General features: G+C 45.0%; 3 protein-coding genes across 11 annotated transcripts in view; 2 read left to right on the plus strand and 1 right to left on the minus strand.

Moving 5' to 3' along the window:
- Window positions 1-119: 119 nt before the first annotated feature.
- Window positions 120-14,959, plus strand: esyt1b (extended synaptotagmin-like protein 1b). The gene is made up of 51 exons (XM_011613739.2): window positions 120-1,005; window positions 1,957-1,998; window positions 2,947-3,081; window positions 3,169-3,242; window positions 3,325-3,397; window positions 3,476-3,565; window positions 3,687-3,742; window positions 3,837-3,957; window positions 4,035-4,211; window positions 4,401-4,483; window positions 4,673-4,721; window positions 4,788-4,877; window positions 4,953-5,048; window positions 5,669-5,740; window positions 5,831-5,917; window positions 6,015-6,164; window positions 6,302-6,415; window positions 6,500-6,676; window positions 6,752-6,837; window positions 6,923-6,971; window positions 7,088-7,177; window positions 7,255-7,350; window positions 7,434-7,505; window positions 7,577-7,663; window positions 7,754-7,900; window positions 8,151-8,257; window positions 8,332-8,509; window positions 8,586-8,762; window positions 8,836-8,921; window positions 9,011-9,059; window positions 9,136-9,321; window positions 9,545-9,616; window positions 9,892-9,978; window positions 10,070-10,216; window positions 10,292-10,422; window positions 10,502-10,592; window positions 10,662-10,747; window positions 10,861-11,002; window positions 11,325-11,501; window positions 11,593-11,675; window positions 11,923-11,971; window positions 12,060-12,149; window positions 12,256-12,351; window positions 12,436-12,507; window positions 12,580-12,666; window positions 12,748-12,894; window positions 12,968-13,116; window positions 13,687-13,818; window positions 13,908-14,010; window positions 14,140-14,189; window positions 14,287-14,959. The coding sequence occupies exons 1-51, from the start codon at window positions 634-636 to the stop codon at window positions 14,312-14,314; spliced, it is 5,487 nt and encodes a 1,828-aa protein (XP_011612041.2). The 5' UTR covers window positions 120-633; the 3' UTR covers window positions 14,315-14,959.
- A 681-nt stretch (window positions 14,960-15,640) lies between these two features.
- Window positions 15,641-18,897, plus strand: LOC105419068 (uncharacterized). Of its 3 annotated transcripts, none has more exons than XM_029825964.1 (8): window positions 15,641-15,800; window positions 16,015-16,052; window positions 16,169-16,198; window positions 16,657-16,870; window positions 16,956-17,098; window positions 17,169-18,251; window positions 18,323-18,540; window positions 18,616-18,897. In XM_029825964.1, exons 2-8 carry the CDS (start codon window positions 16,020-16,022, stop codon window positions 18,683-18,685), a joined length of 1,791 nt encoding a protein of 596 aa, XP_029681824.1. In that variant the 5' UTR covers window positions 15,641-15,800; window positions 16,015-16,019; the 3' UTR covers window positions 18,686-18,897. The 3 variants fall into 3 exon arrangements, with proteins under 3 accessions (XP_029681824.1, XP_029681826.1, XP_029681825.1); XM_029825966.1 differs by having other exon boundaries at window positions 15,654-15,748; XM_029825965.1 differs by lacking the exon at window positions 15,641-15,800 and adding an exon at window positions 15,804-15,935.
- Window positions 18,898-18,959: 62 nt separating this feature from the next.
- LOC101076069 (low-density lipoprotein receptor-related protein 1-like) overlaps window positions 18,960-24,820 on the minus strand; it is a 56,445-nt gene continuing 50,584 nt past the window's right edge. For 4 of the 7 annotated variants that reach the window (XM_029825958.1, XM_029825957.1, XM_029825961.1 and 1 more), the window contains 10 exons: window positions 24,647-24,787; window positions 24,386-24,559; window positions 22,493-22,654; window positions 22,215-22,398; window positions 22,026-22,133; window positions 21,858-21,925; window positions 21,644-21,740; window positions 21,508-21,546; window positions 20,420-20,564; window positions 18,960-20,350 (listed from right to left, as the gene is read on the minus strand). In XM_029825958.1, the coding sequence (XP_029681818.1) occupies window positions 20,210-20,350; window positions 20,420-20,564; window positions 21,508-21,546; window positions 21,644-21,740; window positions 21,858-21,925; window positions 22,026-22,133; window positions 22,215-22,398; window positions 22,493-22,654; window positions 24,386-24,559; window positions 24,647-24,787 (1,259 nt within the window). In that variant the 3' untranslated portion in view covers window positions 18,960-20,209. The remainder of the gene's footprint in view (window positions 20,351-20,419; window positions 20,565-21,507; window positions 21,547-21,643; window positions 21,741-21,857; window positions 21,926-22,025; window positions 22,134-22,214; window positions 22,399-22,492; window positions 22,655-24,385; window positions 24,560-24,646; window positions 24,788-24,820) is intronic. The other 3 variants (XM_029825959.1, XM_029825962.1, XM_029825963.1) reach the window with 1 other exon arrangement.

Consider the following 24,820-nt stretch of genomic DNA (forward strand, 5'->3'; position numbering starts at 1 on the left):
ATAACCTGTGCTGTCATTTAGCGTCTATACGGGTCTTAAGCGATACTTCAACGCTGCGTCTCCTAGCTTGAGTTGTTTGGGTGGAGCCCTTTATGTAAACTTTTTTTTTCGTCATTAGTTCTACATCCTCGTGTGTCTTCAAACAGGAACTGCATTTTGTCATAATCACTTGCAGGCATGTCCCGGGTTTGTATGTTTACATCGGATTTGGGAGAAGAGCAGGCTACTGTTTTAAAACCAACTGGGGCACTAAATGGATCCGCCAATGACCATTGCTAAAGTAATTAATAGAGATTTATTCTGTGATCTTCGGATGGCATGCATTTTAAGTGGTGGTTTGCACACTTCGGCAGTTTATTCGTGATTTTTTCCGTCGCAATCCACAAGAGTCGGATGCTTTATACGTCACTCGATGGGCGTGTCCTCATCAGATAACGGGACTTGGTGAAGAGCAGAACTGTCGTCTTCTTCATTTGCAAGATTTTACCAAGAAAAAAGTCCCGCGACTCTAACAAAACACATTTTGTAGCCCTAAATGAGGAGCCAAGCCTGAGACCAGCAGTCACCGCGATTGGTTATTCCCGAACGTGAGTAGTGAACTGCGTGTTTCCACGTCAATGGTAAGAGTTTCTGATGGCCACCATGGAAAACGACAAATCCGAAGCGATCGGGACGGACACCGCCGATTGTTCCGGCACAAATGACACCGAGAAAAGTGTACAGACGGCTGCGCAGACAGAAGCTCCAAAGCCAAAGGGAATAAGCGCCGTCGCTGTCCTCTGGACCTTTGGCAAATGTCTGGGAGCTCTGCTGCCCGTCTACCTGGCAGGTTACTACCGTGTCAGCACCAGTCTGCTGGTGTGCGGCATGATGGTCTACACAGGCTGGAAACACGCCCGAGAAGCCAAAGAGGCTCGTCTGAAGTCAGCCATAGAGTTTCTGGACGACGAGGATGAGTGCACGTCCAGGCAAATGTCCCGAATCAAGCGAGAGCTGCCAGCCTGGGTGAGAAATGAACCCCCAACTGTGGAAAAGCTGCAGATTTACCTTCTTGCACTGTCCTGATCAACGCGATAAAAAGTCAGAGTAACCCTCATGGTAAACAGGTAGAGCCCGTGGAGTCTAATGTGGTTATAGCCAAAATAAAGAGCCTAAAATCAATGCTCCAGTCAGTTATGTTTTAACTGTGGTGCCTTCAATATGGTCCTCTTATAAGCTTCAATGTCCGAGAATTCAATGCCTATTTCTACTTCAAACGTCTCTCCCTCTTGTTATAAAGGATGCAAAGGTATAGATTTTATGCCAGTTTTATGTTTTGAAATACAGTTGTGTTAATGTCTGACGTACAATGTTGTTTGCAGATATTGTTGCTGCAGCTTTATCTCCGCTAAAGGAGTTGCAAAACATCAAGATCAAACTTGCCTAAGCACTTAAGGGCAATTCCGAGTGCATGACAATAATGCATGTTTTCTTCCTCTAACCAAATTACAATGGGGAAAATGTGTAAAAGGTTGTTTTTAATTTGCACCCTGTGACTCTTCCAAAATAGACATGCTCCCACATGGGACTGTTTTGACTTGGAATCCTTTGCCACACCCTGTTCCCGTGGATATACTTTTTTTAAATTTATCACTAAGTCATTGCAATGATTGCTTGCATAACCATTCAGCGTGACTGTAGGATTTCTAAGGGATCTTTGCCACGGTGATACGATGCCACTCCCAAATATGCAGGAATACAGGCTTAGAACGCTAAAGTTTTAATTCAAATAATAATACATTGAATGTACCATTATGGTATTTAGTTTAAACATTACATAAGTATTGATCTATTTGCTGCATAAGACTTTTCTTACCCTGTTGTTTTGAATACATTAGTAGTCTTGCATCAGATCGTCCCCTACCTTGTATTTATTAGCCTCTGACTACAGTTTAACTTTGTTTTTCTTTCCTTTAGGTGAATTTCCCAGATGTGGAGAAGGTTGAGTGGCTGAATAAGGTAAAACCACACCTGGACTTCTCCTTATCTTACACAACGGCTCTAGTTTTTCCATGTTCATTAAGTAGCAAGCGCACACATCTGTTTGTCTGGCCTGACTTCCAGCTTTTGTGTGGATTTTTGTGTATTAAAGCTTGCTCCATGTATAGCGTGTGTTAGCAGAGAAGGTAGCGCTGCTGCTATCGCTGCCATGTTGCATAAAAAGGCCACACCCCCGCTGGTGGAGCAGCCACATTGTCTGTGCTGCAGGGAACAGGCCCAGCGCCAGACAGCCCACTAAACATTTCCATTTCATTGCTGCCTAGCTCACAGTAGCGGGGAGGAGCTGCACAGGCTCCTGGACTAAAAAAAAACTGTCGTCATCTGCCCCTCCCTCAGATTTCTCATTCTGTTCCAAAGACAGCAAGGCTGTTGTTGTAAAAGATACAGAGGAATAAAAGCATTGCATCCAACCAGGACCACGAGATCCAAGCTGCAGAAAGTCAGACAAAGCAGAGATTTGAGATGGGCTCCTGGAGGGGGAGGTCATCAGATTCCCTCCTTGTTCGGGTTTCATCCTGAATAAGAGGAGGCTGATGACTCACCCTGCACTTATTTCCGACTGTAAACCAGCTCTGTTTCTTTCCGCATTTGCTCCGGCATGCGAGAAAACAGTGCTTCTGCTTTTGGAGCAAATGAAATCTTTGCATGTTTATACAACAGATTTCATATTAAATTAAGCACATGAAGGCGCAGGATTCTCCGAGGATCTAAAGTAGCTGGACAGCAGCTGTAGAGACTCAGCTGGCAGCAGTTGTTGCTGTCATTCTTCAGTTATTGCTTTCTGGATGCCAAAGCATTAGACAAACAGTGTGGTCAGGATATTCATCTAGAATGCAATAAATCAAGTTGAAGCTGGCAGCATGAGTTGTTTATTACTAGTTAATAATATAAAGGTTTCTCCTTTAGGTGCTGCAGCAGGTGTGGCCGTTTGTTGGCCAGTACTTGGAGAAGCTGCTGATGGAAACCATCGCTCCTTCCATCAGAGCCTCCAGCACCCACCTCCAAACATTTGGCTTCACAAAAGTGGACATGGGAGACAAGGTGCTGCTCTTGATATATTAACCTTATCCTCCATACAAATGCAGCGCATGTTGCCTAATCGGTATCTATTCTGCCTGTTTCATGAAGGCCATGAAGGTTGTTGGGATCAAGGCACACACAGAGAATGACAAAGGACAAGTCCTGTTAGATCTGTACATCAGGTGAAGCTTCAGTTGTGAGCTTTTAGATGTGAACCCATCTCTGTATCACTGCTTTTGACCGTTTTCTTCCGCCTTCGTCCAGCTATGTCGGCAACGTGGAGATCAACGTGGAGGTGAAGAGGTACTTCTGCAAAGCTGGAGTCAAAGGAATACAGGTGTGTTGAGGCAAGACGGCTTCTGACCATCTGAGAGCCTCCAGTTCTCACGAACGTTCCATCCTTTTCTGTCTCCAGCTTCATGGGATGATGCGGGTGATTCTGGAGCCTCTGATCGGAGATGTGCCAATAGCCGGGGCAGTCAGCATGTTTTTCATCAAGCGGCCTGTGCGTCCCTCAGCTCTCACCTCTGCTCGTCCTTACATTCCCATCAATATCCCACATCCCAATATAGGCACCCTTGCCTTCCATGCTATTGATTTCTCATACTGTTTCCTCTCTTTCCCAGCGACTGGACATCAATTGGACTGGGTTGACTAATTTGTTGGATATTCCTGGACTTAAGTGAGTCATGCTGGAGACATCCTTTGTTGGATTTTCAAGCCTATAAATAGAAATAACTTGAGAACCATGTATAACCATTTCCTCTTTGTCTTAGTGTTATGTCTGACAGCATGATTATGGATGCCATTGCCTCCTGCTTGGTGTTGCCAAATCGCCTAGTTGTCCCCCTGGTCCAGGGTCTGCATTTGGCCCAGTTGCGCTCTCCTCTGCCCAGGGTACCACCTGCGATACCAGTACTGTGGTACATTTTGACCCCCTGCAGTTCGAATACATCGAGTCTTTTCTTGTACAGGGAGTGGTGCGGATCTACCTGCTGGAGGCACAGAACCTGGAAGCTAAGGACAGCTATGTGAAAGGGGTGATGGCCGGCTTGTCTGACCCTTATGCCATAACAAGGGTCGGCCCTCAGCATTTCACCTCCAAACATATGGACAACACCGACTCTCCCAAGTGGAACGAGACGTACGAGGTGAGAGGTGGTTTTGTTCCGGCTGTTCCAGGTGAAGGAAGGCAACCATCTTCATTCCATTTTGTTTTTCTTAGTCTGATCAAATAGATCGTAGCAATAGAAATGCCCATTCCTGTCGACATGAGGCCACTGCCAGCGTCCTCCCACATCCCTGTCAGTTTTCATGTCCTTGTGTGTGTCTGGTGTCAGGTCATTGTCCATGAAGTTCCTGGTCAGGAGCTGGAGGTGGAGGTTTATGACAAAGACACAGACCAGGATGATTTCCTGGGCAGGTACATAATGCATGCGACTTCATGTGTCCAAAGTTGTATCATTGTGTTTCATTTGTCATCCTTCACGGACAGGTGCAAACGTACCCAGTTATTAAAACACAAGTTAAAGCCTCTGCTTTTATATGAGCCTTTATCCATAAATCAAGATGAATGATTTTATTGAACTTTGTCTTCTACTGCCCATTGTAGGACCACCTTAGACCTGGGAATTGTGAAGAAATCCATCGTTGTTGATGATGTAAGTAGAAGTTCTCAGTGCCAGTGTGTGCAGCATATGCAGTATTGACAGCTGCTGTCTCCACAGTGGTTCGCTTTGAAAGACACCGAGTCAGGACGGGTTCATTTCCGACTGGAGTGGCTGTCCCTGCTGCCCAGCACCGAGCGGCTGGAGCAGGTTCGAAGAACTCAGCACACATTTCTCAACCGTCCAGCTCGCTCTCACTCTAATGTCTCGGTCGTTCTCATCCAGGTCCTGAAGAGAAACGAAAGCATTACCAGCAATGCTGGGGATCCACCTTCTTCAGCCATCTTGGTTGTGTATCTGGACAAGGCTGAGGAACTTCCTGTGAGTCATACTTCTACCCGCCGTGCCCACATTCGTGCTGGGCTGAGTGCTGCTTTCTGTGTCTGTGGTTAAGCTGAGCAACAGCTTTAAATGCCACCTGTCTGCCAAGCCGCAAAACAGGCATCCTGGCCCCCGGCCCAATCGTGCCATGGGGAGGTTAACTTTATCCACTTTAAATGAACAAATTTACATCTAAATTTATTTGTCGCACACAAACTGGTGTGCAAAAAAATGACCATTTTTATCACTTTAATCTGAGTTTTGACTTCCTGAATAAGTGGTGTGGTATGAGGCACGTGTTATTTGTGCTGTTGCTATGGTAACATTACACACTGTTACTCACATTAACCACATGTGCTCGATTTAAGGACTTTTTGTTGTCTTCCTTTGGGTACAGAATGTTATTGTTCTTGCTTTGTTTTGTTTGATTGTTTGGTGTAAAGCACTGTGCTACATTTTATGTCCATAAATAGTGCCATAAAGTCTGACTGATTGTTCGTATATATTGCCAATTATTTTCTATTGAAGTAATAATTTATACTGTGTTACATCATTCTCTTACCCTCCTTGTAACCTAAAAATGCTCCTTCATAAATGCATTTTTTTCTTCTATTTTTTAGATGAAGAAAGGAAATCAAGAGCCTAATCCCATTGTGCACTTGTCTGTGCAGGACACTAAGAGAGAGAGCAAGGTATAGCTAAGTCATACGTTTAGCTAAAGTCTATATGTATGATGCCTTATTGTTCATTATTTTCTTTTAATTTTTTTTAATTTCTTTTAGATTTGTTACACCACCACTAGTCCAGAGTGGGAGGAAGCATTTACCTTCTTTATCCAAGATCCTCACAAACAGGACATCGACATCCAGGTGACTTCTCCAAAAGGAGCTTCTCAGCATAAAACGCTGTAGATGGTGTCCCAAGAGCCTAATGGGATGTTGCTTGTCTTCATTTTGAACTGACCAGGTCAAGGATGCGGACCGTGTGCAGGCGCTCGGCAGTCTGACCATCCCTTTGTCCCGTCTGCTGTCCACACCTGACCTTTCTCTGGACCAGTGGTTCCAGTTGGACAAGGCTGGATCAGCCAGTCGCATTTATATTAAGGCGGTTCTCAGGGTAAATGGCAGCAATACACATGCTTTAATCCTGCTAATAAGGCCGGCAGGGTCCTGATAAATGCAGTAAAACCAATAGAACATTCCTGAGTAGTCAAGATAAGAGGCTTCACGGTGTCTTTTTCTATTATAACACAGGTTCTGTGGTTAGATGAGGAACGTATTTCTTCTAACACAGCATCTAATCTGGAGGCGGGACTGTCTAAAGAGCTGCCCCACCAAACCTCCCCTCATCCTAGCTTTGCCACAGAGGTAATATAGGATACCTGAAAATGATGCAACCTGAGAGGTTCCTTTGGAGCATTCTTAGCATGAGTGTCTGCCTTTGTTTTTCAGGGACTGCTTCGAATTCATCTGTTGGCAGGGCAGAATCTAATTCCCAAAGATAACCTCATGGGGGGCATGGTGAAAGGCAAGAGTGACCCCTATGTGAAGATCAATGTCGGGGGTGAAACATTTACCAGTCAGGTTGTCAAGGGTAATCTTAACCCCACATGGAATGAAATGTATGAGGTAAATAACAACATTTGTAGCGATTCGCAATAGTTTTATAGTTCTCTGACCTGTTGGTGTTTGTGTCCCTCATAGGTGATTCTTACCCAGCTGCCTGGCCAGGAGCTACACCTGGAGGTGTTTGATTATGACATGGACATGAAGGACGATTTCATGGGCAGGTACAATTACAAAGCATTAACTGGGATTATTCAATTCAACAAGGTATCAAAGATGAAATCTATTCTCACGTGTCCTAAAATACAGGCTGAAGATCGGTCTGAAAGACATCATCGACTCTCAGTACACTGATCAGGTGGGGCCTTTGTGCACAAGAATACCCAAAGACATGTGATGGAATAACAGACATTCATCACCAGACGAAAGAAATTCAGAATAAGGTGAAAAGTCTGTGTCTTTATTTGTTCTTAGTGGTTCTCCCTCAATGATGTGAAGTCTGGTCGAGTTCACCTGACACTGGAGTGGGTTCCAACAGCTTCTGAAGCACGGTCTTTAGATCAGGTTGGTATTTTCCGAATTAGACAGAGACAAATCTGTTGCAAATGATTTAATCGATCGTTTCTGTTCTGTGTCCTTAGGTTCTTCAGTTCCATTCCAGACAGTCCTTCCAAAACAAGGCAGTTCCGTCTGCAGCCTTACTGTTTGTCTTGGTTGAGCAAGCAAACGACCTACCGGTGAGTCTTCACACGTGACCTTAATGAAACAAGCAGTTCATGTCTGCTGCACATTTACTTATTATCTGCTTCTGTGCTCAAAGCTTAAGAAGAGTGGCAAGGAACCAAAAGTGGGAGCCGAGGTTACTCTCGGAAAACTGTCCCAGAAAACTACAGTAAGACATCAAAGCAGTGTGAAAGGGATCATTTGTATTGTTGAAGTTAAATCAATTTTTTCGTTCTGAAGGTGAGTGATCGGACCACTTCCCCTCAGTGGAATGAGGCTTTCTGTTTCCTAGTTCAAGACCCCAAAGAGGACATTCTAGTTGTTAAGGTATGCTGTTTTCATCTGTTGGTCATACTGGAACACTTCAGCCATGTGTACACAGCAGAGTAAATATACGTCTGCGCTATGGTTCTCCAGCTCTCCCACAGCTGGGCACTGCCTATCGGTTCTTTGGTGGTGCCTGTTAAGCAGCTGCTCTCTGAACCAGAGCTGATCCTGGACCAGTGGCTCAATCTGGATGGAGCTTCACCTGAGAGTCAGATTCTTCTGAGGGCTGAACTCAAGGTGCTACTGCTCATATTTCTCTTTTTTACCCAATTACATGTACTTAGTTTCTTGCTGTGCTACTCTCTGATTCTTTCTTTTTCACCTGTCTCGGTATCATTCACTGTTTGATTCCACCTCTTCTTTAGCCATTTGGCCATTTTAGTCAGTATTGTAATCCTTTACTCATCCATCTTTGATTATATCAGTCACCACAGCGACAAAATCGCATTAACAAACTGGACTAATGGTGATTTCAACACAACTGCAGATGCTGATCCCCAGTAAATGTCCAGTCACTGCCGATAAGGCTAAGGCCACATCTGCATCCCAGCCCTCCCCTGCTCCGCAAAAACAGGAGACAGACACGGTGCACAGGTGGGATCTATTCAACAGTGCCCTAACTTTGCGTTTTTCCTCCGTTCCATCAACTCCGATTCTTTTGCTTTCAGGTCAGCTGCAGCGAGCATCCCTCCGGTGGAGACTCTGGTATCTTCAGAGATCTCACCTGCCAATCTGGACATAAAGGAAATGACACCAGCCGTGATGGAGGAGACAGTTGAGGAGGTGCCAACCCCTGCTGTAGTTCAGCCTCCACACACGTCACCAAAACCCAGCTTTGCCGGCGAGGTAAGGTTACACAGTAGGTGACTGTCGAAGGGCGTTATACTAACAGACTTATGTATGTACTTCTCTTTGTTCACAGGGACTGTTGAGAATCATCCTGTTGGAGGCCCAAAGTCTGATTGCTAAAGACAACATGATGGGTGGCATGGTGAAAGGAAAAAGTGACCCCTATGCAAAAATCAGTGTTGGAGAGTTTACGTTCAAGAGTAACGTGATCAAAGAGAACCTCAACCCAGTATGGAATGAGATGTATGAGGTGTGTAAGAAAGCATCAGTCAGTTCAAACAGGGTAAAACCTTGTTTTTTAATGAGTTGAACCTTTTCATTAGGTGGTGCTGAAACCTGAATCAGAACAGGAGCAAGTGAAAGTAGAGCTTTTTGACAAAGATATGGACAAAGATGACTTCCTGGGCAGGTAATAAAGTTCTCTATCGGTGCAGCATCTGGAGGCTTAATTGGCTTATCATTATGTTCACCTGACCTGCTGTGTTTTCAACACGACAGGGTCAATATCAGTGTGGGAGATATCATCAATTCCCAGTACACAGACCAGGTTAGTATTTCATAACTTATTGGATGTCTGTGGCGTAATCAGACTTTAATTCGATAAGTGTGCGTCTCTGGTTTAGTGGTACACTCTGAATGACGTGAAGTCCGGACGTGTGCGCCTGATAATGGAGTGGGTACAGACAGTCTCCCATGGTGCCACCCTGGATCAAGTGATGCAGATGCAGTCCCATCAATCTTACCACAACAAGACCGTTCCTGCTGCGGCCCTCCTCTTCGTCTTGGTGGACCGAGCAAACTTGTTGCCCGTGAGTTCTGAGTAATTTGTTACTCTGAGACACGGGTGTAGTCACAGTTATAAATGAGTGATGACAAAGTCAAGCTTCCTTCTTGTTTCTGGAAAAATGTTGCTGTATATCCATGATGTTGAAGTTATATTATTCACTTACTTCCATTTTTAAAGAAAGGGAACTCCAGGTCACACCTTAATTGTATTATGGATTCATATTTTCTCTGATTTTATTTGTCCAGCTCAAGAAAAGTGGGAAGGAACCCAAGGCTGGAGCTGAGCTTGTGTGTGGTAACGCCACCTTCAAAACCAAGGCATGGCAGATTCTACAAGCCTTTTCCTCAAAATGATAAAACAATCTCTATTATGTTTATTTAAATACTGCGGGCTGTTTGAGCTACTCTCATGACCATATTCAAATAGCTGTATTTTTTTGAGCGTTCAAAATGTGAAAAGTTGTATTTTGGCGCCCCCATAGGCGGTATTTAGAATGACATAAATCTGAACTATACCGCATGGAAAGATATCTAGTATCTAGGAATATTTAAGGTCAGTGACCCATCACTCACACCTTGTGTTTTCTTTAAAGGTGTGTGATCGATCTCGATCACCTCAGTGGAGTGAGGCGTTCTACTTCGTGGTTCATGACCCCAGACAGGAGATGCTGATCGTGAAAGTCAGTGCTGTTCGTTTTTTAGTGTCCACTGCTGCCGATGCCACAAACACCTTTGCCCTTCTCATCTTTAATGTGTTCTTTACCTGTGTAGCTTTCGAGCGCATGGGACCAGCCGATGGGATCTCTTGTACTCCCCGTGAGACAGCTGCTCTCCCAACCACAGCTGGTCCTGGATGAATGGATGCCCCTGGATGGAGCTTTACCTGACAGTAAGATCCTCCTGAGGGCTGAACTCAAGGTAAGAGGACAGTTATTGTAATGTAATGCATTGCAATGCATCACAGCATAAGCAACACGCTCTGAATGTTTACAGATCCTGAACTCGATGATGATTGAGGCTCCACAGCCCGCCGTGACTGCTTCAAAAGAAGAAGAGGTGCTGTTTTCCACTGACCACACTTTCAAAACACCCAGTGAGGACAAATCAGAGCTGCCATCACAAGAGTAAGGGGCTAATTTGATAATAAAGTGCAAACTAGTGCAAGTTTCAACATGTAAGATGTGTGTTTTTCGTATTATTCAGAGCAGCGGAAGACGACGCCACAGACGACTATACTCCTGCTGAACCTGCAGGCACTCACCTTGTACCGAGTGCACCTGCAGCTCCAGCTCCAGTGAGTCCAGCTTTTATGGTCACATCAGTCTTCAGTCTCTGTTCCTAACGTTCACCCGCATTTGCTCAGCTGTTGGAAGAAATAAAACCCGCGGATGAGCATCCTGCACAGACAGAGGCAGGAAGAGAAGAGGATCTGGAGGAAATGACAGAAGAGTGAGTTTTGCCTCCTTTTTGGAAATTTAAGCCACGAAACCCACAAAATGTCAATAAAACAAAAAGATCTTAAAGAAAACTTGGCGATGGTTTCAAACACTGTTTGTGTTTAGTGCTGATATGGGCGACCTCGCCCACGCCACAGTGATGGGTCTTCCCGCCGAGACAGTAGGCCCGGCTGAAGTCCCAGACGTCCGCGCAGCTGGTGAAGTTCTGCCACAGCACACAGCTCCCGGGCTGGAGTTTGGGAAAGAGGTGGGTTCAGCGGGTGGCTTCACGGGGAGGGAGGGTTATCACCAAAAAGCTTTATGTTTCCATCTCATCACTCCTCCTTTTTAAAAACATCTCAGGAATCTTCGTTATAAATGTTGTTTGAGAAGAATTGGTTAGCTTTGGTTTGTCAGACATTCGCAAATATTTGAATTGTCCATCTTGTTTGATGCTGGAAAATTAAAAACAAATTATAATAACCAAATATAATAACTTATCCTATTAATAAAGTGGTCCCATATATTTCGTTTTCTTTCTGTAATGGAAGACTTCATCATATTTAACAGCTTCAGTGTTCATCCTGTAGGGGGTGCTGAGGATTCACCTACTGGAGGCTCAGAACCTGGTGGCCAAGGATAACCTGATGGGGGGCATGGTGAAAGGCAAGAGTGACCCCTACGTTAAGATCAACATAGGTGGCACTGTATTCAAGAGTCACGTTATCAAGGAGAACCTGAACCCAACATGGAATGAGATGTATGAGGTATGATGTGTTCTCAAGCGTGTTGTGAAGATTTATCAGCCTGTTGAACATTCCATACCAGCATTGCTCTTTGTTTTTTGAATGGCGTCAGTTGGTTTTGAGGGGCAACAGGGACCACGAGATCAAGTTTGAAGCATACGACAAGGATTTGGACAACGACGACTTCCTGGGCAGGTGGGTGTCGCACTTTTCTTGTCGCTCATAAAATCTAATCAGTAACTTGTGGTGACTTGGGTCACGAGTTTAGAGCCTTCTGTGCGTCACCTGCCAGGCAGAATGAACACATAAAGATACATCCGATGCTTGACATAGTCATTTTTACACAGAAGTGAGCCTGTATAATATAAATCATGATATTTATTCCTGTCTAGGTGTTAGCATAGTAAGATTGTCTGCATGATTGTTGTTTTCATGTTCACAGGTTCAGTGTTAGGTTAAACGAGGTGATCAGATCCCAGTACACCGATCAGGTTAGTGGCTAATCCACCAGATCCTGTCTGATAAGCCCAACACAGAGGGTGTTTTGTTCTCACTACAGTTGCCTTGGCTGTGTTGTAGTGGTACACTCTGAACGATGTGAAGTCCGGGAAAGTTCACTTGATCCTGGAATGGGTTCCCGCTGTGTCACATCCAGTCAGGCTTGATGAGGTCAGTCCAAAAATGATGATTCCAGCTCAGGCGTGAAGGGCGTCCTCCAGTCACAGCAAATGTCTGTCTGTCTGTCTGTCTGTCTGACTGTCTGTCTGTGTTGCAGGTGTTGCAGCTTCAGTCTCTTCAGTCTTTTCAGAACAAAGCTGTTCCTGCTGCAGCTCTGCTCTTCATCCATTTAGAGGGAGCACATTCATTACCCGTAAGCCCGCTAAGAAAACCTCATAAATATCGACAAAAGGCTCCTCACGCAATAAAAATGTAATGGCTGTCTTGTCCTTCACAGTTAAAGAAAAGCGGAAAGGAACCCAAAGCAGGAGCTGAGCTGGTTCTGGGTGAAACCACCTACAAAACTCAAGTGAGTCTTCGACACTGCTGGTGTAATCATTCTGTAATCACTCCGTCACGTCTGGTAATCTTTTCTTTGAAGCTGTGCGACCGCAGTACCAGTCCTCAGTGGAATGAGTCTTTCTACTTTTTGGTCCATGATCCGAAACTTCAGATGCTTATAGTGAAGGTCGGATGCTCATCTACATTTATGAACTCGGGGGAGCTGGACATCAATCTCTGAATCTTTTCTCTCTTGGTTGCGTCACAGTTGTCCAGTGGGTGGGACCAGCCAATGGGATCACTGGTGCTTCCTGTTAAGAATCTGCTTGCAGCGCCGCAGCTGGTAATGGACCAGTGGTTCCATCTGGACGGAGCTTTACCTGAGAGTCAGGTCCTGTTGAGGGCTGAACTTAAGGTGAGTGAATGATGTTCTTCAGTGTTTAACATCGCATCAGCCCAGACACATGTTTTTATTCTCTTTCTCATAGATTCTGGATTCTAAAATGTTGGATCTGATCAGTGCTGGGACTCTGCCCTGCGCTGCCCCCATTTGGGGATCCACGAATGGTCAGGTGAAGTTGACGCTGTCCTACTCGTTGCAAGAGAGACAGCTGATGGTCGTCGTTCATGCCTGCAGGTGTGTTTGCTCTCCCTCGTCATTTGCATGACATTGTGGTTTTCACAATGTTCTACCCGTATTGGCCCGAATATAAGACGACCCTGATTATAAGACGACCCCCTCTTTTTCAAGACTCAAGTTTGAAAAAAGACTTTTTGAACACCAAATTTAATTTTTATACAGAAAATAATTACAGTACATCTGAAACAAATGATTATATCTTCGGCCCACTTTTCTCCAGATTGTCGCTACATTTCTCTATTTTCTGTTATCTCTTCTCTTATTTTCTTCTCTTTTCTTTCTTACCGCTATTTTTTATTTTTCTTCTTCGTGCTACCGCTATTTTTATTTTTCTTCTTCGTGACAGGGGTTCGCTTTGGCCTGGGACGTTAAGTTCAACATTCGCTTCAAATATATCTGGCGCCATCTAGCGTTGTTAATGGGTATAATGTCTAGACCGCGAATATTAAGACGACCCCCACTTTTTCAGTCTTGTTTCAACGCAAAAAAACATCGTCTTATATTCGGGCCAATACGGTAAAAAGAAGCAACATTTTAAGTATTCTTGCTGCATTTTCTGGTGTACAGAGGTCTGCTGCCCCAAAGCAAAGATGCAGTGGACAGCTACGTCTCCCTCATGCTGCTGCCAGACAAAAACAAGGCCACCAAAAAGAAAACGGCAGTGAAGAAGCGAGACCAGAACCCCGAGTACAATGAGAGGTGATCGGCCATCTGGACTGGCTCCACACTTCTATACAGTTAAGTGACCTACTGTCTCACTTCTCTCCATCCTTTGCACCTCCTGTTAGGTTCGAGTATGACCTGCCTCTGGACGAGCTCAGATTCAGGCGCCTCAGCGTGACAGTGAAGAACAACTCGGCCTCATTCAGGAGCCGTGACGTCATCGGCCAGGTTGGTCTGGACTCTGACCTCCGTCAACACTGCACACGTTGCACAACACGTAGCTGCACGCTAATGCTAATCTGGTAATGCTGTAACATGTGCTTTCCACATGTGTGAATATGCACCTTCTCTCTTCAGGTGCAGATCGAGTTGGCTCAGATCAACCTGGTTGCTGGTGTCACAGACTGGTGAGTCAACAGTGACAAGAGCAGCGGAACAGCTGGCAATCCTGCAGGAGTCCTCTGAGTTTTAAAACCGCTGTTGCGCTTCCTCTGTCTGTTCCAGGTTCACTCTGAGAGACGATGCTGAATGATCCCGTCTGCTGGAGACGATGATGACCATCACGGGATGATGTCATCTTTGGACCTGGTGTTACCGCTGCTTGTCACACAGATGCCTTCTCCCGCCCACATTTGCATCCAGATACCGCCGTGGCAGCCTTACGCACATATACTCAGCTGTCTGTGTATTAACGCTGCAATGTTCATCCACACACGTAAATAGTTCCACCAAAGATGAACTGGAGGGATTAAAAATGGTTGTGTTGACTGAAGGTCTTGTTACAGAAGGAGATTTATTAAGTATGAAGTCATATTTGTCATTGTTGTTGCTTTGATGGCTTTAATGCTGCAATAATCTTAGAATACGTGCAACAGTTTTAGACTGAAGGCTATTTTTTTTCTGTATATTTTCAGACCACTACAGTATTTTAGTCGGTTCGTCACAGGCAGGCTTGTTGGGTTTTTATCACCGTCTCTGTATTTTGATGCAAATTGCCATGGTTGTTTGGAGTTTCGCTTTAAGATCAGTTTTATATGTTTTACTTTCCACAAGACACACGTTTTTAGGCCTTTGCCACCATCATGTTGGCTTTCATGAGTATTTGCATAGCTTTTAGATCAGATATCATGGATGGTGTTACCAGAGAAACAATAAAAGTTTGCATTTGCACATGTTATCTGGCTGTTACAGACCTATTCTTGAATTATTCTGTGTGTGTGTGTGTGTGCATGTGTGTCTATCTGTGAGTCTTTCTGCCTGTGCCAGAAATGTCAAATATAAAAGCTAAGAAACTCTTTTTACACCAATACGCTTCTATAAAAGCTTCTTTATGAATGATAGTGTAGAATATTCTGAACAAGAGTACCATGTTGCATAAATGTAGTTAAAAAAAACAACAACAACTCACTCACAGCATAATAGAAGACTATGCTTCTATTTTTCTATTTTTCTAAATTTTTCCCCTGTGGAAGACATTGTAAGCCTGAAGATCTCCCACCCACAGCATACTACTGCATTAACTGCTCTTGCTTTCTAAAGAGGACATCGAGGGCTTTTCAATGATACCAAATGTAAAGGGGTAAAGGGGTGGGGCTTTGGTTCCTGCCACTTTTCTGGTCCCGGAGGAAGTTGAACTCATTCTTATGTTGACTTTTTTTGGAGGGGGGGACTAACTAGTTGCCATTAAGGTTCCATTTCTTATGTCTGGCGTTCTGATGCCCACTGCAATGAACACGATATCTTAAAAATAAAAAACTTAAAAAAAAAAAAAAATGTTTTCAGTAGTCTTACAAACCTTACAAAGAGGGTTTTTTTTTGTTTTTTTTTTTTTTTAATGTAATGTGAATTTTTCCCCCCTTCGTACCTTGGTAGTCGGGACGATATCAAATCTCAGTCCGCCCCACATGCCCTGGGGTCCATGAAGTGCTCATGATGTATTGACGGAACACACATCTGACGCAGCAACGTTAGTTTCACTTTCATTTTCTCGAACATTCGGGATCAAAAGACCACCTAAGGTAATTCCTGTAGCTTCTATTTGTAATTAAAATACATGTATAAGGCACCGGTGCGTAACTTTATGCTTAAAACGTCGACCTTTAAAACGCTATGACGAAGCGGAAATCTTCCACTATCTTGTTGTGACCGTGAAGGTGAAGAGTAAAACGAGTCTGAATGCTATTTGAACTTTCTCCGTTGCGTTGATTTTTGTTGTTATTCGTGTTGTTTTAGATAACATGTCGACCGGAGACAGCGACGAGCCGATGGACGTGAGTATTAACCTGAAAAATCCCTCTAACATTAAAAATGGTGGGAGGACGCGTCTCGGTGCTTTCGCTGCAGATATTTTACACAATGTTTCTTTTTTTTATCCTTCAAACTTTAGCTATCAGAGACGCCAACAACATCTCAAGAGGTGAACATTTCATGTCTCTCTATCCGTCCAGTCTTTGCCTCTCAACATGTGGTAATAAACTAGTTTTATTTAGGTGTCCAGTTCATTTTAGAGATGAAGTGGACCATTTCAACATGGCTGAACGTTCTTTAAAAACGAAAGGGAATCTATGTAACTTAAATGGAAACCCTTGGTATTGCTGAAGAGACAGGCGGATTCAGTTACTGTCTTAAAGTGGACTCTGACGGTGGCCGACAGAAAAACTTTGCGAGAGAATAATGTTGCAATCACAGATACTAAACGGGAATAGACTTACAAAACAGATAGTCTTGAAGGACCAGCCAGATAACAGTTGGTTAACTTTTAGAGAGTAGAACATTATCCCTTATGTTTTTTGTAAATGCTTGCCTGCAATCTTGAACAATACTGTATTATAGAAGAGCAGCGCTGTAATGAAATGGCATTTTCTCTTCCTGAAGAATTCAGAGCAGGACAAGAATGTCCTCCAAGCCACGCTCCGTATCCAGTGGCCTGATGATGACGACCTGGACAGAAGGAAATTTGTTCTGCAGAAAATCCTCCAGACCTGGGCCAGTACCCCCAAGAAGGAACCCACAGACGAAGTAACATGTCATGTGTTGAACATGTCTGAGGACAAGACGGAGGTAGTGGTGTCGATCGAACCGCCTCCAGGTGCTGGATGAGTGCTTCTTTTTTCACATCACTGTTTCGGTCAATGCTGTTTTTGCCTTTCTCACTCGTTTCGCCTTCCCTCAAGATGTGTCTGAGCTTGTGGCGCTGAAGGGACAGACGCTGCACGGTAAAGACGGAAAATCGCTGACGGTAACGGGTGTTAGTTGGGTTGGAGCCGAGGATGTTGTCCCCAACGCACCTCTCCAGCTGCCGCCAGAGCCAAAATACGTATGTGCTACTCGCAAATAACTGTGGAATCGTGTCTTTTTTCCATAATAAATGCACGTGTATATTTCAGGAAAGGGAACAAGTGGATGAAGAAAACTGTGTCGGCCCTCCAACGGCAGGTGGTGAATATTTGGACCTCAAAGCAGAGGTTTTCCAGGCACTGTGGAGCCCCAACACGAACGAAATCCGCCGCATTGAGGAAAGAAACAACTGTACCTTGGAAGCGAAGGTGGTGTTTGCTAAAGGCAAAGGAGAGGGAAATCCAGATAGAGCGCTCTGTGAGTTCAAGGCTCTTCTCCAGAGTTTATCAGGTCAACCCCATGGCTCTGGTATTGCCCCAAAGCGTCCCTATCCAGAGGCGAAAGACACGATGACAAGAAATGACAAACCCGAGGACGAATGGCTTGTTCAGTCCTCTCTGGAACAAAATGGGCCAAGTCAAAACAGAGAGTTTTCCAGCGGTGCCTCAGGTTCAGTTGATGTTCCACTGTATCAGCAGAAGCCAGGCGAGGTTAAAATGAACATTAGTGACCCTTTATTTAGTGGGGGAATAACCATAGACGAGAGCACCTGGAAACTGATGACTACATCCTATAGGGATCCCTTCCATGAAATTCAAAGAAAGTTCGGTGTGCAGTTGGTCGATTCCATTGACGGCCACGGCAAAGTCAGGGTCCAAGCGGCTAAAGGGAAAAATGCGGCGTTGGAGAGCCATGCTGTCAGGGCCCTTTTGCATCTGTGTAGGACGATTATGACCTCTCTATTCAACATTAACCAGCCCAGGGGTGCCATGGGCTTCACCGGCCCACAGGAGAACATGCCAAAGTTGAAAGGCCAGTCAGGAGACAGCGTGGTCAAAAACAAATGCACGACAGGAGATGACAGCAATGTAAACACCTGTCCCATATGTTTAGACAAAATGACAGACGGAAGACAGCTTGACTGTACACATGAATTCTGCCATAAATGCCTCCTTCAGGCAGTAAACAGCATGGGGCCGCGCTGCCCTGTGTGCAAACATGTCTTTGGTATGATGGTGGGCAATCAGCCAGATGGAACAATGACAACAAACATAATCAGCACAACACTCCCTGGATTCACTAAATGTGACACTATAGTCATCAACTATAATATTCCAAGCGGAATACAGACGGTAAATGTCCAAAAAGTGGAGATGGTTCATTGGGAACTATGTTTAGAACTTCATCTTTTCTCCTCTGGCAGGAAAAACACCAAAATCCAGGAATGCCGTACGAGGGTGCTTGGAGAAAGGCGTTTCTGCCAAACAACAAGGAAGGTAAAGAGGTGCTGCAGCTGCTGAGGAAAGCATTTGACCAGAAGCTCATTTTCACCATCGGAGAATCCAGAACAACTAGTGCAAATAATCAAGTGACCTGGAACGACATTCACCACAAGACCTCAATGAAGGGTGGACCATCGAGGTACGGCAGCTCGGTCGTAGGTCTGTCAAGCCTACTTTGGTGTCATATATTAACTTTTCCCCTCCTTATTTCCAGTTTCGGATACCCTGATCCTGACTACCTGAAGAGGGTCCGGGCCGAGCTGAAGGACAAAGGCATCGAGTAAAGGATTTGGCAACCTGTTGTTGCTGTTAATTTGCATGAGCATATTTCATTTACTTTTGAATGTATGAAAATAGGAGTTCCATGGAGGTGCTCCGAGAAGTAGTTTTGTGGGCAGAAACTAGCAGTCCCTGATCAAGAAAAAGGTGATTTAAAGAAAACAGATCGATGGAAAAGGATGATTTGCACGCTTGACTATAAACAGATTTTAAATCACTCTCTCTCTGTTCCTTATTTCTCATGACAAATGTCACACAGCATGACAGTTTTCTGTACAATTTTTTTAGAACTTTATTTATAACAATATCTGTTTATTAGTCTGTAAAGTACTCTGGCAAAAATTAAACATTATTCTCTTTCCAGAAGAAAGTCTGAGCCTCCATGCATCGTGTACTATAAAAGCTATGTCATTTTTCATTAAGAAAAGAAAAAAACTAATCAATAAATTCTGAAAAGTCCTGTATGATCCTGCAAAAATGTTCTTTAGGAAAAATGATTGTACTTTTCTCAACATGGACGAGACACAACGGCAGTAACAAAAAAATTAAAAAAAACCACACTGACGGAAAAGCAGAAATAAAACCTGGTTATTGTTAAAGGCCGGCGTTACATCTGGCATGCATTAAGGTATGGCTGACGCAGTTTGGACTAGAAAGCAGCATTGTAGGACAGAGGCCGAGCGTAAGGACATGTCAGAGACCCCAGCGGTGGCGTTAGCAGCAGCAGGGCATGAGAGAGATGACCAAATGGACGCCGCGCACTTGGGATGCGTTTGTTACAATGGACGCCATCTGGTTTAAAATCAGCCGGCTGGAGAAGAAACAAGCAAACCTTCTGAATCAGTTTTCTCTTCATCATTGCTGCCCTTCCACGTGGTTCAGGAGGAGAAACAACAGCTCACGTCGACCAGCCTGATTCCACACCTCCCCATCATCCTCTCACCATAGCAACAGGACACCCCCCCCACATCCTAACCGTACGCGCTGTAAGGACACAATCATTATGTGAATATGGTCGTGGAGAAAAAAACATGGAAAAAAAAACGGTCGTTGCCGTCTTGTCGTCATTACATGTGCTGTCAAATGTACCAATTCAGGAAACTTGGAGTGTTTCTTTTCCCTGTGAATAGCCAACACAAACAAGGAACTGCTGGCACTGGTGAAATGGAAAAATTTCTCTTTTTTTCCTTTCTTCAGTTCACACAAAAATGAAAAAAAAAAATTTAATCGGTCCGATTTTTTTTCTTCCAATTTTTTTCATTTCCGCTTGCACAGAGGTAGTGGCTCTATAGGTGAGGGGCGGGGGACAAAGTGTAAATTAAAAATCTCTCATAGAAAATGTTGTTTGTGACCAGAGAAATCTCAAAAGAACAAAATATAATACTGCAATCACATACAAAAGTAGTCCTTCATTTTTTGTACATTTTATACAGTGTTCACACTTTTTTTAAGCTATTTTCGCTAGCTTGTGTTTCGATTTGTTTTAAAGGCAAGAAAAGGGGCGTGTCTGGGATTTCATGGTGCGCAGTCTATGCCAGGGGGTCCACGAGTGGCTCCTCGTCTCCACGTGATAGCAGCTCTTTGTTCTCGTCTGTGCTGGCCAGAGAGTTGCGGCTGTTGTGAGCTCCCATGTACAGAGTGGCATACACCGGGTTCGTGAAGTTGGTGGGCTGCAAAACAGAACAAATTAATTACAAGATGTCTGACAGTCGAAATGTGTTGCAGTTCTATTGCTTTACCTTGTCTGGGTCCAGAGTGAAGTCTGCATCTAGCAGCTCCCCGGCGTCGTCATCCGGTTCGCCCTCGTAGATCTTGTAGGCGGGGTTTCCGATCTCTACATTCATGGCCCCGTTGGTCATCCTCTGGTGCTGGAAGCCTTTGGCCCTGCACGAGATGTTGGGGGTACCGTCACTACCGTACTTGAATCGACTTTGGGAAAAGCCTGAGCGGTGCACATGAGGACATGAGCTCTGACCCAGGCTGAGGGAACGCAAAGTCAACATTCACGTATGTTCACGTGGATTCACGACCGCTGAAGCGCCAGTGTGCAGGATTTAGACACATCCATCGATTCATTGTCATAGCTCCCCTATGGCATCTACCAGAGGTGTCCAGCTACCAATTTAGCGACCAGAAAAACATCACCAAAGTCTTGCAACGTGATTTCAATCAACCTCAAAAACAGACATGAGTGGAAAAAAATCTTTAAGATTGAAAAGTGCAAGCGTTTCTCTACATTAGCGCCACTCAATCCCCGACAGCTGGCATGTGGCAAATGTGGAGTTGGGGCAAAAGCAGTGAATATTTGGTTTCAACGTTAATTCTGCATGCCAAAAAAAATGTTACAATTACTAGTTTAAGAACACTACGACTGTAAATAACTTAGCTGTATTTCTAAACCTCGAGGATGGCGTTCGGTGGGACTCGGCTTGACCTCTGGTATCTACCTCGAGTCAATGCTGGAATGCGTAACGTTGCATTTTCCAACTTGAGCTTGGAACAATGCTGTCACATTGTCCTCACCACACAACCAAACACACCACAGGACAGAACGGGGAATAAAGTATGGCGCAATGATGGATGACGGATCTACGGAGCTGAAATCCATCGTTTTCTCCCCTGGAGTTGCACCGAGGGGGCAACTGTGACAGGAGAGAAACTGTTGGAGCCGAATGAGCTGCAACACCAATGAACATTAGCAAACCACCACAGGACCAAACACCGGATAGCAACTGAGAGAGAGGCAGAGAAAAAGAGAGAGAGAGAGAGGGAAAAGAAAGATGCCAACGTGAATGAGTGGATGGAGGAAAAGCCTGGCTAATGTTACCGCAAACGCTTGGAGCCGGTTTTGCTCGTTCGGCTAGACCTGAGAAGCAGAAAAGATGCCATTACAGAGAGGAGAGGATAAGTGCTGAGGAAAGGACAGAAGGAGGGGAAAGAGAGTGTCAAAATGGGTGCCTCACCCTCTCATCCTTCTTCTATACCAGAACACAGTTCCTGCAGCCAGCAGAATCAGCAAGAGCAGCAGTAGGACCACAGGTATAACTATAGATGCTGTGCCTGCACACACACACACACACACACACACACACACACACAGAGGGAGAGAGAGAGAGAGAGAGAGATCAGTGCAGCTGAATGTCAATATTAAACTTCACTTATTGATATTAGGCATACTTGAGCCTGAGGTTCTTTCGCTGGTGGCCACAGACTCACAGCGATGCCCCGCCCACCCAGGCGAACACCTGCCCGGGCAGGGAGAGAGAGAGAACATGAGAAAAGTCTGCAGCATAGATCGCCAGGCAAAAGTGCCACAAGTTATAGACGCGATCAGCTGATCCTCACTTGCACTCCGGGAGGCGAGAGGTGGGGTTTATTGAGCACTGGCCGTTCGCACAGTACTCGTTCGTGTCACACGTGTAACAGCTGGGTTGGATACCTCCATTTGTGCAGCTGCAGAAGGCCAGAACATTCACGGAATAAGCACGAGGCAAAGTTGTACCAAGTCAGTTATGCTCGCACAAGTGTTCCTACCGGCAGGTGAAATCACCCGTGGGTGTGAAACTGTTGGTGGGGATACACTCGCCGTCACGACAGTAGTGGCATTTGTCAATCTCACAAGTGGCTCCGATGTACCGAGGGAGACAGCGGCACAGCTTGGAGCCATTTTCAGTCTGCAGGCATGTACCTTTGTTGAGGCAGTGGCCCTCACAGCTCCCTGCTCACACACACACACACACACACACACACAATGAGTGCTGTACCAACCGCATCTAATTTCCTTGTTCTTACGAGATTGAACTGGCACTTACTGTACTGGCATTGATCACCCAGGAAGTCATGGGAACACTGGCAGGTCGGCTGGTTTCCACTGCTGACCGTGCACTTTCCTCCATTCTTGCAGTAATTACTACAGGTGTGCTGGTTACAGTTTGGCCCCGTAAAGCCCGTCAGGCATCGACATGTAGGAGAGCCTGTGGACACCCAGTCGCAGAATAATAATAACCAAATCAGGACTCAGGATTAGAACAGGTATCACCGACTTCATAGCTGTGCGCTGACCTGCCAACCTCTGACCTCACTGACCCACTCAGCTATTATAGATAGATAGATAGATAGATAGATAGATAGATAGATAGATAGATAGATAGATAGATAGATAGATAGAGAGCTAGATAGATAGATAGAGAGCTAGAGAGCTAGATAGAGAGTTAGAGAGCTAGAGAGCTAGATAGAGAGCTAGAGAGCTAGATAGAGAGCTAGATAGAGAGCTAGAGAGCTAGATAGAGAGCTAGATATAGAGCTAGATAGAGAGCTAGAGAGCTAGATAGAGAGCTAGATATAGAGCTAGAGAGCTAGATAGAGAGCTAGAGAGCTAGAGAGCTAGATAGAGAGCTAGAGAGCTAGAGAGCTAGATAGAGAGCTAGATAGAGAGCTAGAGAGCTAGATAGAGAGCTAGATATAGAGCTAGAGAGCTAGATAGAGAGCTAGAGAGCTAGAGAGCTAGATAGAGAGCTAGATAGAGAGCTAGAGAGCTAGATAGAGAGCTAGAGAGCTAGATAGAGAGCTAGAGAGCTAGAGAGCTAGAGAGCTAGATAGAGAGCTAGATAGAGAGTTAGAGAGCTAGATAGAGAGTTAGAGAGCTAGATAGAGAGCTAGATAGAGAGTTAGAGAGCTAGATAGAGAGCTAGATAGAGAGCTAGAGAGCTAGATAGAGAGCTAGAGAGCTAGAGAGCTAGATAGAGAGCTAGAGAGCTAGATAGAGAGCTAGATAGAGAGTTAGAGAGCTAGATAGAGAGCTAGATAGAGAGCTAGATATAGAGCTAGAGAGCTAGATAGAGAGCTAGAGAGCTAGAGAGCTAGATAGAGAGCTAGAGAGCTAGATAGAGAGCTAGATATAGAGCTAGATAGAGAGCTAGAGAGCTAGATAGAGAGCTAGATATAGAGCTAGAGAGCTAGATAGAGAGCTAGAGAGCTAGAGAGCTAGATAGAGAGCTAGATAGAGAGCTAGAGAGCTAGATAGAGAGCTAGATATAGAGCTAGAGAGCTAGATAGAGAGCTAGAGAGCTAGAGAGCTAGATAGAGAGCTAGATAGAGAGCTAGAGAGCTAGATAGAGAGCTAGAGAGCTAGATAGAGAGCTAGAGAGCTAGAGAGCTAGAGAGCTAGATAGAGAGCTAGATAGAGAGTTAGAGAGCTAGATAGAGAGTTAGAGAGCTAGATAGAGAGCTAGATAGAGAGTTAGAGAGCTAGATAGAGAGCTAGATAGAGAGCTAGAGAGCTAGATAGAGAGCTAGAGAGCTAGAGAGCTAGATAGAGAGCTAGAGAGCTAGATAGAGAGCTAGATAGAGAGTTAGAGAGCTAGATAGAGAGCTAGATAGAGAGCTAGATATAGAGCTAGAGAGCTAGATAGAGAGCTAGAGAGCTAGAGAGCTAGATAGAGAGCTAGAGAGCTAGATAGAGAGCTAGAGAGCTAGAGAGCTAGATAGATAGATAGATAGATAGATAGATAGATAGATAGATAGATAGATAGATAGATAGATAGATAGATAGATAGACAGACAGACATAAACATAATGTGGGGGGACTCAGCAGGGGAGGGAATGCAGCTCATGCAAACACCAACACTGGAGAAAAATCCTTGAATGAACCTTCATTCCTTTAGCTGGTGCTAAGGCCTGTAAAATACCACGTGATGACCACCTACCTGTAGGGGAGGGCGTGCACGTGCCCCCGTTCTTGCAGTAGTCTCTGCACTGGTCAATCTCGCACCGTTCTCCCCCATAATTCGGCTGACAGCGACACTTCGCCTGCTTGTGGGCGTTCAGGAAACAGCTCCCGCCGTTCAGACACTGAACCAAGCAGGGGCCGCTGGGTGGCGCTGTACAGGATCACAGCAGTTTTTTTTCCACAGTATGAGACAGAGCGGCGGCTCGCACGCCCGGGACCAGAAGGCGTGTTTACTCACAGATGGGCGAGAGAGTGGGAGTCGGCGTCTCCACACAGGTGCCGTTGTTCAGCGTGTGTCCATTGGGACAGGTGCAGACTGGTCCACTGGGGCTGAGCAGACAGAGCCATTCGCATTTCTTCCTGTCACATGGATTATTCACTAAAATCACAGACAGAGAGGGGGGTTATACAT

Source organism: Takifugu rubripes, chromosome 19 (genome assembly GCF_901000725.2).
Source record: "Takifugu rubripes chromosome 19, fTakRub1.2, whole genome shotgun sequence".
Lineage (NCBI taxonomy): Eukaryota > Metazoa > Chordata > Actinopteri > Tetraodontiformes > Tetraodontidae > Takifugu > Takifugu rubripes.

Excerpts from the sequence above, each read along its gene's own strand:
- esyt1b (XM_011613739.2), top strand. The coding sequence starts at position 634 with ATGGCCACCATGGAAAACGACAAATCCGAAGCGATCGGGACGGACACC. Across the intron at positions 1,006-1,956 it reads AGCGAGAGCTGCCAGCCTGG|GTGAATTTCCCAGATGTGGA; the intron begins GTGAGAAATGAA and ends TCTTTCCTTTAG. Across the intron at positions 6,416-6,499 it reads ATCCTAGCTTTGCCACAGAG|GGACTGCTTCGAATTCATCT; the intron begins GTAATATAGGAT and ends TTTGTTTTTCAG.
- LOC105419068 (XM_029825964.1), top strand. The coding sequence starts at position 16,020 with ATGTCGACCGGAGACAGCGACGAGCCGATGGAC. Across the intron at positions 16,053-16,168 it reads ACAGCGACGAGCCGATGGAC|CTATCAGAGACGCCAACAAC; the intron begins GTGAGTATTAAC and ends TTCAAACTTTAG. Across the intron at positions 16,871-16,955 it reads GTCGATCGAACCGCCTCCAG|ATGTGTCTGAGCTTGTGGCG; the intron begins GTGCTGGATGAG and ends CCTTCCCTCAAG.